Source organism: Branchiostoma belcheri, unplaced genomic scaffold (genome assembly GCF_001625305.1).
Source record: "Branchiostoma belcheri isolate BF01 breed outbred unplaced genomic scaffold, Haploidv18h27 scaffold54, whole genome shotgun sequence".
Classification (NCBI taxonomy): domain Eukaryota; kingdom Metazoa; phylum Chordata; class Leptocardii; order Amphioxiformes; family Branchiostomatidae; genus Branchiostoma; species Branchiostoma belcheri.
The window spans coordinates 2,211,792-2,225,957 of NW_017804176.1; the positions used below are offsets into that span (position 1 = coordinate 2,211,792).

Sequence of the window (14,166 nt, forward strand, 5' to 3'; positions counted from 1 at the left end):
AGTATAATTGTTCTTCATTACATTTATCAAAGAAGATACATTCGTGGCCATAGTTACGTTGTTTGTGATCAAAGAAGTGGTGATGTAATCTGACATGTTTGTTTACTATTGATGTCATGGATTTATGGATAGTTTGCTGTTCACGGATTGGATAACTGACTGATTCAATCTTCCTCACGCTGTGCTGTGAAATGAACTGTGGTGCCGCAGTTGTGATGAATAGCTCGCTGTTCATGATTGGGTAGCTGACTATTCATGATGGTGGTGCAACGGGCTATATTCTGACTGTTCCTAGTGGTGGTGGTGCAATTTGAAGGGCAGCTGGCTATTCGTGATTCGGCCCCCCTGAAGTCAGGTGCTAGCTGTGATAAAACGTGTTGACTATCATTGGTGGTATGACTTGACCGACAGTTGGCTGTTCGCGACCCGACCCCCTGACATGGAGCTGTTATATGACGTGTTCACTATTGGTGGTGTAAGTGAATGGACAGCTGGCTGTTCATGACCTAAACCCCCCTGAAGTACTGCTGTTACTGCTGTTATATGACGTGTTCACTATTGGCGGTGTAAACTGACGGACAGCCAGCTGTTCATGACCTAAACCCCCTGAAGTACTGCTGTTACTGCTGTTATATGACGTGTTCACTATCGGTGGTGTAAATTGACGGACAGCCAGCTATTCATGACCCAACCCCCCGAAGCGGTGCTGTTATATGACGTGTTCACTATTGGCGGTGTAAACTGATGGACAGCTGGCTGTTCATGACCCAAACCCCCTGAAGCGGTGCTGTGATAAAATGTGTTGACTATGGGCGGTGTAAGTGGATGGATAGTTTGTTGTTTCCCACATGCGGCGTTCACTGTCGGCGGCGAAATAACCCAGTGATGATCCATGACCATGCTGTCGGCCAGGCAACGGTTTCGGCACAACTTGTACTTCAGTTCGAGTCGGACCAGGAAGGCGATGAACGCAACAGTTATGAGCAGGCTGACTACACTGATGATGACTGCTGAAACTTGTGGGCTTCTAATCTCGATGGAAGGAAGAGTACTATTGTCTGTGCTGGTTTGTATAGTCCCGGTTATCGTCATTGTTAGGTTGTTTTTATTCTCTGCGTTTACGTTCATTCCATATGTGACAATAGAAACGTCATTTTCAGAGCCTTGGTTTCTCGCGTCATCCGTTGTCACGGTAGTTATTGAAGCAGCTGTTGTAAGGTTGGGAGCTCTAGTTGTAGTTTCACAATCCGTCAGCTTGCTAGCCACTTCTGAAAAGAAGGCATTTTGAATTCCCGGCAGATTTGGAGTGGTGCAATAGAGCTTTGACCTTTCTTCGTTGGCAACGAGAAAGCAGGCAGAACACGACGAACAGCAAGTCTCCCACCCTCCCGCACACGCTTCTAAACACTTTATCTTGGCAATAAGCCAGTACATGTCACAGTCACAGTGATAGGCAAGTCCGTAGAGGAGCACCTTCGTCACCTGTGGCCACCCCACTTCGTATGGAGAAAACGATGTGAGTGGGTTAGAGGACAAATCTACGAACTTCAGCTTAGGAAGATGGTCGATCACAGCGTCCAGCTTCACGTGTTGAATCCGATTCATCGACAAAAGGAGCGTTGTTAAAGACGGCAGATTTCTTAAAGACATCCAGGACATGGAACTTATAGAGTTCCTACTCAGGTCCAAGACTTCCACTTTGGGCAACATAGGCAAGTCCTTTACGCTTCTGATGAAATTGTAAGCAAAACTGAGTCGGCCCGCGGCGTTCCACGGTATGTCAGTGGGTAACGCCGTAAGACCCATATAATGACAAAATACTGACTTGTACCGTAGGCTGGTCAAGATTTTAACTGAACAATTGGATGGCAGGCCGTAAGATACTGGCCAATGAAATCCGAAGATAATAAGCAAAATCAGTCCACTTACATTCATGTTTATCCCTCTCTGGCAAGCGGTATTGAAAGAGAAATCGCGATGCCACAACCGTCTTCAGTGTCTGAAAGTTCACGAGTGTACGTACACTATTGATAAACCATGTCCAACCAACCTTCCACCAAAACCCCATGTATTATGGCTCAGGAGCGCTGTGGTGCCACGGTATGCAACTATAGCTGTGGACCCTGCTCCTGCCGATCCCCCGACTGCTCTGAAACATAAACTCTGTTGTTGTATTTTTATTCAACAGAGGATTCATACATAAATACATTTCTCTTGTCGCGAGAAACGTGGAATTAATACATATGCAACACAGATACATGTCTTATAACGTAGACCTACGACATGGGGTTTCAATAACATTTACCGTTGAATAACTATTTGTTTTGACTATTGAATTTCACCATCCATGCTATTCTTCTGTTATCACGATCCTAATATACTACATGTTCAAAATTAAATTTCACTGGAAATCAAAAGAAAGCAAGCTAAGCTTGTCCCATTTGTTTTACACTAAGGTTCAGTCCATTAGAAGGAGGCAATGTCCCAGACGCATATACGAGGATAGTACGTTGGAAAAGCGACCTTTGACGTCATCGAACTTCAGCGTGACGCTCAAAATCAGTCTGAGTAAAAGGTGTTGGAACCTTTTGTGGATTGGTTTTCTGATTAGCGTACGTGCCACAGTGCACCTAACTGTTCAACCGAAGAAAAAACAATTTCATGTTCACAAATCTTTTTAGGCAGAGATGGATCGGTTTTTTATTACCGTAAATGCTGAAATACACGTTATAGAAACTGTTCCATCCCAAAAACCGGTCTGGACTGGTTTCGTGTAATATCGTTTGAAGTGAAAATATGGCACGTTAGTTTCGCGACCTACTCACATACATTGTAAGTCGCCGTTTTGATACCAACTCATGAATGAATATGAGATCAGACGGAAATCAGTCTGAGCAGTAGTGAAGAAAACAAGAACTTTGGGGATTGCTTTTCTGATTACCGTACGTGCTGCAATGCAATAACTGTTCCAGCTGAAACTCACTCACTCAATTAGAAGGAGGCAATGTCCCAGACGCTTATACGAGGATAGTGCGTTGGAAAAGCGACCTTTGACGTCATCGAACTTCAACGTGACGCTCAAAATCAGTCTGAGTAAAAGGTGTTGGAACCTTTTGTGGATTGGTTTTCTGATTAGCGTACGTGCCACAGTGCACGTAACTGTTCAACCGAGGAAAAACAGACCTTCAACTTCATGCCCAAAAATCAGTCTAGGCAGAGATGGAATGTTTTTTTTATTACCGTAAATGCTGACATACACGTTATAGAAACTGTTCCATCCCAAAACCCGGTCTGGACTGGTTTCGTGTAATATCGTTTGTGCGTTTAAACAGTTTCAACTCACCTGCTCATTCTAACGCCCTGTATTTTCTTCACACTCTATGATATGATTATCTTTCGTCATGTTTGACACCCAAACCAGGAAACTGCCTGACAATTCTTAATGTTTCTGTTAACACATGCCATGTATAATGTATAACTGTATAAATATATGGCCGATGATGGAACCAGTATGGCACCTGTGAATTATTTGCAAATACCATAAATACTCCTCATTAATGTACATGTACTGATCATGGACACTAGAGACATGCAGAATTACATGTTTATTTCATCATTCATGTAACGTATATGTGGAAACATAAGGATCCTTTTATATGATAGCAATGCTCATAACAAAATAGATTCATGTACAACGTATTACAGACTGTTCTTCTTGGAATTGTCATATACAGTACTCAAAGTTCCCTACTAGATTGACAATATCCATAAAAGACATGGTACCAATATTATAATAATATATCATAACATCAAGCATGATATGAACTGTACAGTCACAGTTCTAATGAATTTTAAGTCTTAGATTATGTTGAACCACAAAAATATTGATAGATGGATGCTAAAAATATACAGCAACTTTTTCTAAACATGTTGCATTACAACCTATAATACCAAGTATGGTACAGTGGACTGAAAAGACCCTGGTCTTCTATTGTTAAAAAAAAATGCACAATCTTGATGTTCTGTCACAATTTGCCAGGGAAAATATCCATCTTTTCTTCCTCCTGCTCTTCTTGTCCATCCTCCTTCATGTATCTTTCCTGTACCTGAGCTGATGTGGCAGTGTTAAGGACCATCTTAAAAACACAGCAAGTACACACAAACAGGTGACAAGGTGGTCTTATGGTCTGGGTTCTTGATTTACAATCTAAAGGTTCTGGGTTCGAAGCCCAAACAAAGAATGAAACAAGAAAAAAGGATATTTGAAGTACTCATAGTCTGCTCCCATAGCTGATGACATCATGGCCTGTAAGGTGCGGTCCTCCCCCTCCCCCCAGTGGTAGCCAATGGCACGATCCGCTGCCTTCATCATTTCTCTCATACTGTCCTTATCCTGTGTGAAGAAAGCATGTGTTAACCTTCAGCCTGCTACGGTAGTTTTGGGCACAGGGAGAAGGCTTAGGGAGAAGGGGGATGTTAAGGTAGATTCCACTGACATGGTCCATGGATAAGAAAAATAATCCACCACTTAGTAAGTATTGCGAATCAATTCAGTGCTTAACCTTTCAAAGAAATCAAGCTACAGGACTATGTTGTACATTGGTAATAAGTTAGAATTAGTAGTATATTGTATAAATGTAGTAAGTGTGAAAAAATTGCTTTTTATATGTTATTCAACAATGTCAGTGTTGTCTGGGCTTCATACTATATACACACCTCAACATTCAATGGAACGAATGACACCAGGCTGTAGTCTTCTACAACACCTACAATAGCCTCATTCAACTTCTTGTATTTGGCCAGAAATGGATCACCCTCTAGGTGTCCAAACAGGTACTGCAGGTCCAAAACATCAGTGTAGAAGTCAAGGTTAAAATCTACAGAACAAAGACAAACACAAATTCAAGATCAAGAAATACATGTTCTATATACCATGACAATGACATAGCAAGCACATGAGAAGATATTGTAGATTTGTTTTTTTTTTTGGTGTGGATTTAATTTCCTGGTAGAAGTGCAAAGGAGGTTCTGAGTGTTTTGAGTTCGAAACAAAACTGTAGCACAAAAGCACATTTATTCCCAGTGTCAGGATTTCACAGTAGAGAGGCGCTGCACAACTTGCAAAAATCAAACCACTGTATTTCAACAGTATCATTATAGCATGTTTTGTGAAACACATGTACAGCTATTTCTTTGCAGACTATACAGATGTCTTACTGGATCCATGGAATATATTACTTAACACTGCTCTCACCTAGTTTGCCGAACTTTTCCACCAGGTCAATTTTGGACAGCACATTGACGTGTGGCAACTCCATCTGGACCATGGTGGCCAGACTGGTCAGCAGGATGGACACAAACTTGGACGGGTCACTGCAGTAGTGAGAGTCCACCAGATGGACAGACACTAACTGTGGGAGGGAGAAAACACATCTTTTTGTTAAAAATTTGAAGACAACAGAAAAGCTTAGTAGATGCACTCACAGTTACTAGTAACGGTAAATGCAAAGTATACTAAATCCCTTTGCAATTTGCATAGTAATCTGTTTTTGAGTGGCGAATGTTATTTTGTATAAGATTATAATTGAAGGGCCTTAGGCCTTCATTTTCTACATTGACATGCAGTGATGATGATGATGACGAGATCTTAGGACAATTAGTACATGGATCTCTACTAAAGGTTAAGTACATGTTTGAGTTAAGTACCCACCCTAAAGTCCCACTTCTGTAGTTGTGCCACAATGTTCCTGACAGAGTTGTGGTGTGTGTACAGCTCCACCTGTCCTGGACAGTCAAACAGGAAGTACCGATCCTTCTGTTTCTCTAACAAGTCCTGCAGCCAGTCCAAATTCTTCTCCAAAAACTCCATACAGTATATCAAACCGCCGTTTGGTCCTAGTCTCAGTTTTTCCATCACGTCTTCCAGGGTTATGAGACTCTGCATGTTTACGGTGCATTCGTACGGTAAAGTGTCGTTGGCGGGGTCCAGGTTGACGATGGTGACTTTGCGCCCGAGACCGGTCAGAAACTCGTGCATGGCCCGGCAGTAGGTTGTCTTTCCCGAACCAGGCGGACCGATGACCACTTGTCCGAATGGCATGATGATGATGTTTCAGTGATGTCAAGTGTTGAGCTATCTAGTAAATGTGCCTATCCTGGAGGCAATGAGAATAGAATTGGTAAGTTACAACTCTTGAAGGAAAATGAAAGTACAGAAGTGTTATGACTATGAGGCATATAAAATATAACCTCCTTGATGAAAGCAAGGAGAAAGATAGTTAAAATTCCATACAGTATGCAACAATTATCATTGATTTTTCGGAAAATTGAATAGTTTCATTATATTCTTCAATGTTTGTAAATTAAGCACGTTTTGCATTGACAAAAATCTCGACAACTACGTCAAGTCGCACATCACACATATGCACATGAAACAACTGCCCCCCTCCCACAAATTATACGTCGCTTTCAACTTAGAATGTGAACGCTTGGAATCACTAAATCGTACAGAAACAAACCACAAAGCATATGAATACTATCCTATACCTTTTACAATATCGTACTTGTCACGTCAGGCTAATGTCAGCGTTCAGTAGGTCTTTTTCTCAAACAGGTCTGTGGAAAGGGAAACAAAAATTTCCAGCCGCCGCCATCTTGGCAGTATGTCTACTCACATTGCGCATTGATTTGTACACGAACAGTCATTGTATCATTCTAAAACATCAGTATTGAAGCTATAAACAGTTGCATTTTATAACAATTTTTTATTGTAACGTTTTTGTATCCGCTTTATGTAAGACTAACTCTTTGGTTTGCATTTTAGACTCTGACCTCGGCGTTTCTTGTTCTCGGCGGAGATAGAAATAGTTGACCTTTGTTTGTTGTTCGGCTAAAGTTCCCGCGCGAGGGTTCAAAATTATATTTTTAGGTCAGCTCGAATCAGACGACATTTATCCGTTAGACGGCCGTGACAGCACCTCAAGGTAGGTCGTCTGTACATCTTAGATATACTTTAGGTTACATGTGTACTTGCATGTATGGATTTGATAATCTGTGGCGTTGTTTGCAGTTTTGGTGGAGTGCAAAATTATGGAAGTATAACTTAGGGGGAGGGGGGCAATGTCAAAATTATATTGTAGATTCAATAACTTTGCGGTGCCATAGAATTCGAGTTAACAGTTGGAACAAAAGAAGTAATTCAATGGGAAACGCACCGTGAACTTAAAAATACGTGCACATTATCAGTGTCATGGAATATGTGGAATATGTGTTTGCAATTGTGACTTACTTGGATGTGTGGCATAATTACAATGTAATTTACATGTATGTAAATTTATTAGATGCAGGAGGTTGGACAGGTGAACAGCTGGCTCCAGTCCCAACATGTGCTGGTCAGTCAGGAGTGGCTGGAGGCCTGTCTGGATTGGATACACCAGGAAAACCAGGTATTCCTCATCTGAATCTGTTATATACCAGGAGGCCCTGTAACACTACAGTCATTATAAGAATTGCATTCTTGGGACAGCTGTAACTGTTGTACAAAATTCATCTGTCTTGTGACAGTCATTCATAGAAAATATTGTTAAATCCTTAAGAATGGTCAGTGTTGTCATACTTATAACTTTGCAACAAAAAATCCCAAACCAGAAAGTTGTATTTTTCGTAATTTGTGAATATTATGATTTTCCAGGGCGCTAACCTGCCCCGAGCCCAGCTGAACCAGATGGTGTATGAACAGTGGCTTCAGGCTGACCTACAGGTCGTTGCCCCCGGCTGCCTCCCACAAGGCATTGCACAGGAGCAGAAAACTGTCCTGAATGGCAAATTTGCTCTGCAGGTAAGTAAGATAGGCAGCACAAACTGGATATGATCTTCCTGGGATCCAGTAACTCAAGCAAGAATGCACAAGAAACAAACAGTATTGTTATTACATTGTTTTTAGTACATGTACAAATGTATTTTAACCTTTGGGGACCAACAATTAATCTTTAGTTTAGCTACTTATTTTCCTTCTTTTAATACCTCCTCTGCTAGATAAACTCCATGATAGACGTGAGTGTTCCAGCCTACACACAGTTACAGAAGCTGAGAGGAAGGGAGAACGCCAACGACGCTGTAACTGCAGAGACACAGGCAACTCAAAAGGTAAGGTTAGACTTGGGATGAATAAGATTCTTAGTTAAAAGGCTAAATTTTAATGGCAAAACATAAAGGATTGCCCCTTCTGTCATAATAACTCATATGTCACTTGCTTTTATTCATTTTTAAATTAAAAATGAATTAAAATTGCTTCTCCACAGATTTTTCTTTTGTATCCTATGAAATTGAAATCAATTTATCTGAGAAAGTTGTCAATTTTTTTCACAAAATATTTCATAAAGTTCCATGTCATCTTGCTACTTTGAGTGTTAATTGCCAATCCAATGCACATGTAGGTTGTTTAAGCCCTGTTGTAGCTGTATTTCCTAACACAGTTGCTGTTTTGTGATTTCTTAAAATTGGATTTTGCAGCCATGGGAGCAGAAGCCGACCCGTATGCTGATGTTGCAGCTCACTGATGGACAGCAAAACCTGCAGGGCATGGAGTATCAGCCAATCAGAGATCTAGCAGTGGACATGGCACCTGGCACAAAGGTCAGTACCAGCCAATCAGTGCCTCGAAATTTGCATAGAACCAAGCCAGTAACAGCCAATGAAGAAGCTGACTGTGGACATGTGTTGTTGTGCAAATGTGACAGCCAATCAGAATACTTTGGACAAGATCAGCCAATCAGCAGCCATTATAAAAGTTAATTGGTACCAATCAGATTTTCAGGTTGTAAAGTGATCACCAGAGCATCATTCACACCCCAAAATGTCTGTATAGTATACAAAATACATGTATGATTTTTTTTAATGTCAGATATTAGTGTCTGGTCCAGTGCAGTGCAGGCTGGGAGTTCTGCTGCTGGATGGAAGGAATGTAAAAGTCTTGGGAGGAGAGGTGGAGGAATTGGCCGAGGAGAATAGGATGGAGAATGTCTTACTCAAAGCTGTGTAAGTCCAGAAAAAAATCATTAAACTCTTCACTGAATGCAAACTATATCTAAATGAGAAAATGTCAACAACAGGCAAGAAATGATGGTATGACCCCCTAGCAGCTTCATTTCAAACTGCAAGTTTTAAATATTAAGAAATAACTGACACAGCAGGAAAATGTCAAATATCATATTGTTTTAGTTCTGAACAAGGTGCTGCAGACCCAACACTAGTGCAGCAACAGCAGCAGATACAACAGGAGTACAGACAGTCAACAGCCAACAACACTAGAAATACAGCAAGTACCAGGCAACAGAACAACCAAGGCAGGCAACAGAACAATCAAGGCAGGCAACAGAACAACCAAGGCAGGCAGCCTGGATGGCAAGGTAGGGGTATGTTTAATAACGCAGGTTTCATATCTGTATTTTCCCAACAGAGTTTTAAGAATGCTACATGGATTGATATGACTGGCTTGGTTATTTGCAGGAAATGCAGATTTTGGACAGGGCAATAGTACAGAAACAAAAGCTAACAAGAAGACCACACAGCCACCAGTGACATTCACAGGTCAGTTTTGTGCAACATGTTCTCTACAGAAGATTATATAAAGCAGTTTTACAGCCCAATGCACAACCTGGGTAGATTCCAGGTTGTCTATTGTTCCCTGTAGCTTCCAGCTACTGTCTTGAAATAATAAACATAATTTCTACTGGAATACACATATAAGTGTACCACATAATTACACACAAGGTGCCAGAAAGCTTGGTATACTTTCCTCTTTGTCGCATAAAGTTTGCTGGTTACTTTGAAAATTAGGATACTTTTTTTTATCATCCAGATGATTTTGAAGATGATGACTTCTTGGACAATATGGACCTTGGGGAACTGGACATGTTGGAAAATCAGGAAATGCAAGAAACAAAACCACCAAAAACACTGCAGAATCCACCAGTCGTGCAGCAGAGGCAAAATATGAATAAACAACAAAACAATGCAAGAAGTCTTCAACAAAACAATGCAATAAGTTTTCCAAAAGCTGTGAAAACAGAGCAAACCGATCCTTTTGAAAGAGGGGTGATGCAGAGGAGCAGTGACAATTTTTCTACCAGGAACCCCCCTGCTGCACAAAGTGGTCACAACCATCAGGGAGGTAGAGACGAGTTCAAATATGAACCAGAATGGGATGAACCATTTGATATAGAGGGGGTTGAAGAGAGTGAAGAAAGAAAAGAAAGACTTGACACCAGTTCCAGACAAGTTAAACAAGAGAACTCCACCTCTAGTACATTGAACCGATCCGCCGTGTTCCAAATTGATGATGAACCTGACTGGGACGATCCATTACTGATGGAGGGGATGGCAGGCAACATGAGCGCCATCGACAATGATGTATGGGATGATCCATTTGATGAGGAGGGAGATCAGCATATGGTGCAACAAGGGACAAGTAAAGATGCAGGAAAAGTGGAAGAAAGGAGGGATTTCACAGTGCCAAAGAGAGGGCCCTTTGAAAACAAAGCATCTTTTGAAGACAGAAGTAAACCAGTTCAGTCTGTAGAGATCTCTTTACCAACTGTGAAGCCAAGTTTGAGGCCTCCAACTGTCCAGCAGAAGAGCGAAAGTCAAGACATCAAGGTAAAAAGAGAGCCTAACATCAACCAAGCTTCAAACTTGCACGGTATGAGTGACGCTGCAGTTCCTTTCCCAGGAGCAAGAGGGGGCTTGTCCACACAGAAGCTTGTGCAGACAGTAACACCTTTCAGCAGGGAACAGCCCTCAGAGATGAAGAAAAGGAGGCTTGATACAGGTGAAATAAAGATCAGCATTTAAACATATGTAATAGTTTAAGAAGAATTGATTTGTAGCTTGTCAATTTGTAGCGTTATCAAAGCCCAGATATGATGATGATGACATGTACATGTACATTGTATGTATAGCTGACATTCACCTTTTGTGAAGACCAAAATTTTAGACAAATTACTTTTTATCCTATTAAGACCTTTAGTTAGGTTGTGATACTTACATGTGTGCTGTTTCTCCCTCAGGTGTGGACTTGGACACCCCGCCCTTTACTTACCTGTCCAAGGTGCTGTCTACTCTTCCTGTCAGCAACAGGACTGTGGTCACGGTTAAGGTAAATGCCATTTATTATCACATGTAGAGTTCTGATATATTCTTGTAAACTTCATGAAAACCAAAAACACTTCCCAGTTCCCAGATGCAAAAGATTTCTTGTTATGTTTACCAAAGGAAAACATATTGTCTTCTTCTTCTGTTCCAAACAAATAAGGTCAATGACCTAAACCAGGCGTCTGTCGCCATAGCAACTAGTGTTGGGTTACATCATGTTGCAATTTCAGAGCAGGAGGGATTTAGACTCCTGTCACCATATAATATTAAAGTGTTGGAGTAAGAAATAACAGAGCAGACCATATGCGAAGGTAAACATTTGCTTTCTAGTTGATCTTTTTGTTCCCTCTTAGGCTTTCATCCTCACCCTGACGTCCAAGCTGGAGAAAACGAGTGAGTGGAAGATGTCAGCCATGATCAACGATGGCTCGACCTGCGTGGAAGTGGACTTGGGAGATGAGGTGGTTACCATGATGATTTAACAGTACTTCAGTTGTTCAAATTCAGCAAATTTAATTAGATTAACCGCCACCAGAAATTAAGGACTAGAAGTATGATTTGTAAGGTGGGAAGGTAACATAAGAAGGGTACAAATTTTGTACAAAGGTATATCTTCTGAATTATAGTTATTATGGTTGAATGTGGTATTTTATTGTCATTGGTGGCATAAGCACTTTAACATTAGTGTAAGTAAGAGATAGTATTTGACACAGGATTTGCTTTTTGCCTTAAGGTTCTGGCCAAGTTGATTGGATTCACAGTACCAGAGCTGAAGGTATGGTATCCATGCTTCTCTTTACTGTAGATTTTTAGATATTTGCATTCTATTTAGCATTTCGAGTGCAATGACCTCTCACTGTAAACTTGTTCTCTCAAAATTGCAGTCAATTAATCTGCATAATATTTCTTTGTGATGACAGAACTTAGTTGTCAGATCCAAGACAGATCCAGCCATCAAGAAGAGGATCAAAGAGGTACTGTCTCTGGATATTTGCACTAAAAACCAGTTTTGTGTGAAGTCTTTAATACAGTATAGAACAGATCTAGTGCAAGCTGTATAAGGTTATTAGCAAATGATTTGATTGTACTTCCTAGTTGTAAAAATCAGTTTGAATGTCATTCAGCACCAGGAAAAGGGATGACAAAATCAGGGTGAATGTCATTCAGCACCAAGAACAGGGATGAAAAATCAGGGTGAATGTCATTCAGCACCAAGGACAGGGATGAAAAATCAGGGTGAATGTCATTCAGCACCAAGGACAGGGATGAAAAATCAGGGTGAATGTCATTCAGCACCAAGGACAGGGATGAAAAGTGTGAATGTCGTTCAACACCAGGAACAGATGTTTAAAAATCATTGTTTCATGCATGTCCATTCCTAGCCAATCTCCTCATGATCTTTGTCATACATCATCAACTTATTTGCTAACCTTTTGTTAACCCCCTCTCCCTTCAGGGTCTTGAAGGGTGCCAGAGGAAGTTGATTGACCTCTCCTGTCTGATGGAGGTGGAGGTCAGCCCCACCCTGGTCAAACCTAAGGTCATCGCCCTGTCAGACATTAACCCCACTGTTGTCAGACAGCTTCAAGAACGAGTAGACAGAAATGCTATACAATGAATAGTAAAATGAAATACAAGGCAGATTTTTAATAACAAGCTAACATTTAATTCCATGATGAATTTACAAGTAAGGAATTTCTTTGGAATATGTCCACAAATTAAAGGCTAGCACATTTTTAAAGAAACATTACATAGTGGGTTTTAATGTAAAGTCATGAAATGGACAGAAGTGTGCTGACATAGGTAACAATTCTGCCTACCACAAATGTTACTGAGAGGCTCTTTGCACATAGCGTTACACCAATATGGTATAGATGAATTTTGCTGTGTATATATGAAACTTACTGAACATGTTGTATTAATAACATTGTTAAGAAATGATTACATTCAGATTAGTAGTAAGAAATCAGTTTATTTTATTGAAAAAGTTTTTTGTTGTTCACTGGAGGTATGGAAGGTCATGTAAATAAATGATGTAGTTTACAAAATACATGTATTACAACTGCTTTCTACAAAATTTCAAACCATCACTAAATAAGTGTATGACAATTTAGCTTAGTCCAAAAGTACTGGGACCTTTGCTATTGACTTATAACATGATAACTTGTTATTGTGTTGATTTGATTTTAGAAATGAAAGACACATACTGCAACCTTGAAGCGAAATTATCGTCCATATAGCCCAGCTTGGAAGATAAACACAGGTCACTTACAATGGCATTATCCTGTACAGCAAGCAAGTTCCAATGAAATAAAACTAAAAACGTATATTCCATATTCTATATATAGAGCCAAACTATGGACCTCTGCTTCATCTGTAGTGAGTATAGTTCATAATACAAATATAAGTGATCTCCTTTCTGTAGTCATAAAGATCACTCCATGCAGTACCCAAGTTGTTACGTGAGTCACAATGTCACAATGCGCTGTACCCTCACCATAGATACTTCGCTTCATATTTGGTGACCGTTCATGGTAGCTGATTGCCTCTATGCAGTCATCAGATATCACAAATGATGTGTTAAGCTAAAGAGATTATTTCCTCTGGCGCATACAGCTAATATTGTGGGTCCTGGTTCTAATTACTCAGGTTTTCCCTCATCTCATTTTCGAGTTCAGAATAAATGATAGCTTTTCCATAATCGCCAAGTTCTCTCCATGCAACGCATAGGTTGTTATACATATCGGCAATGTCAGGATGTGCAGTGTCCTCACCATAGATAGACTGCATCATCCGTTTTGACTGTTCAAAGTAGCTGATCGCCTTTCTGTGATCACCAAGGTTGCTCCAGGCGGTACCCAGGTTGCTGAGTGTATTGGCAATACCAGGATGTTCCTCACCATAGATACTCCTCTCCATCTGTAGTGACTGTTCATAGTAGCTGATCGCCTTTCTGTAATCACCAAGGTCATCCCAAGTGACACCCAAGTTGTTAAGTGAGCTCGCAATGTCAGG

General features: G+C 40.6%; 2 protein-coding genes across 2 annotated transcripts; one reads left to right on the forward strand and one right to left on the reverse strand.

The window, feature by feature from the left end:
* Nucleotides 1–3,590: 3,590 nt before the first annotated feature.
* Nucleotides 3,591–6,690, reverse strand: LOC109481148 (GPN-loop GTPase 2-like). Its single transcript, XM_019783649.1, has 6 exons — nt 6,547–6,690; nt 5,711–6,155; nt 5,255–5,411; nt 4,717–4,877; nt 4,263–4,393; nt 3,591–4,116 (listed from the first exon to the last, which is right to left on the reverse strand). Exons 2-6 carry the CDS (start codon nt 6,098–6,100, stop codon nt 4,026–4,028), a joined length of 930 nt encoding a protein of 309 aa, XP_019639208.1. The 5' UTR covers nt 6,101–6,155; nt 6,547–6,690; the 3' UTR covers nt 3,591–4,025.
* Nucleotides 6,691–6,858: 168 nt separating this feature from the next.
* On the forward strand, nt 6,859–13,779 carry LOC109481093 (recQ-mediated genome instability protein 1-like). Its single transcript, XM_019783564.1, has 14 exons — nt 6,859–6,983; nt 7,341–7,445; nt 7,691–7,837; nt 8,035–8,145; nt 8,512–8,634; nt 8,903–9,036; nt 9,220–9,407; nt 9,508–9,588; nt 9,860–10,828; nt 11,067–11,155; nt 11,505–11,612; nt 11,885–11,926; nt 12,072–12,125; nt 12,608–13,779. Exons 2-14 carry the CDS (start codon nt 7,341–7,343, stop codon nt 12,767–12,769), a joined length of 2,313 nt encoding a protein of 770 aa, XP_019639123.1. The 5' UTR covers nt 6,859–6,983; the 3' UTR covers nt 12,770–13,779.
* The last annotated feature ends 387 nt before the right edge of the window (nt 13,780–14,166 follow it).

Excerpts from the sequence above, each read along its gene's own strand:
- LOC109481148 (XM_019783649.1), bottom strand. The coding sequence starts at position 6,100 with ATGCCATTCGGACAAGTGGTCATCGGTCCGCCTGGTTCGGGAAAGACA. Across the intron at positions 5,412-5,710 it reads TACAGAAGTGGGACTTTAGG|TTAGTGTCTGTCCATCTGGT; the intron begins GTGGGTACTTAA and ends TCCCTCCCACAG. Across the intron at positions 4,394-4,716 it reads TCGTTCCATTGAATGTTGAG|GATAAGGACAGTATGAGAGA; the intron begins GTGTGTATATAG and ends TTCTTCACACAG.
- LOC109481093 (XM_019783564.1), top strand. The coding sequence starts at position 7,341 with ATGCAGGAGGTTGGACAGGTGAACAGCTGGCTCCAGTCCCAACATGTG. Across the intron at positions 9,589-9,859 it reads GCCACCAGTGACATTCACAG|ATGATTTTGAAGATGATGAC; the intron begins GTCAGTTTTGTG and ends TTTATCATCCAG. Across the intron at positions 10,829-11,066 it reads GAAAAGGAGGCTTGATACAG|GTGTGGACTTGGACACCCCG; the intron begins GTGAAATAAAGA and ends TTTCTCCCTCAG.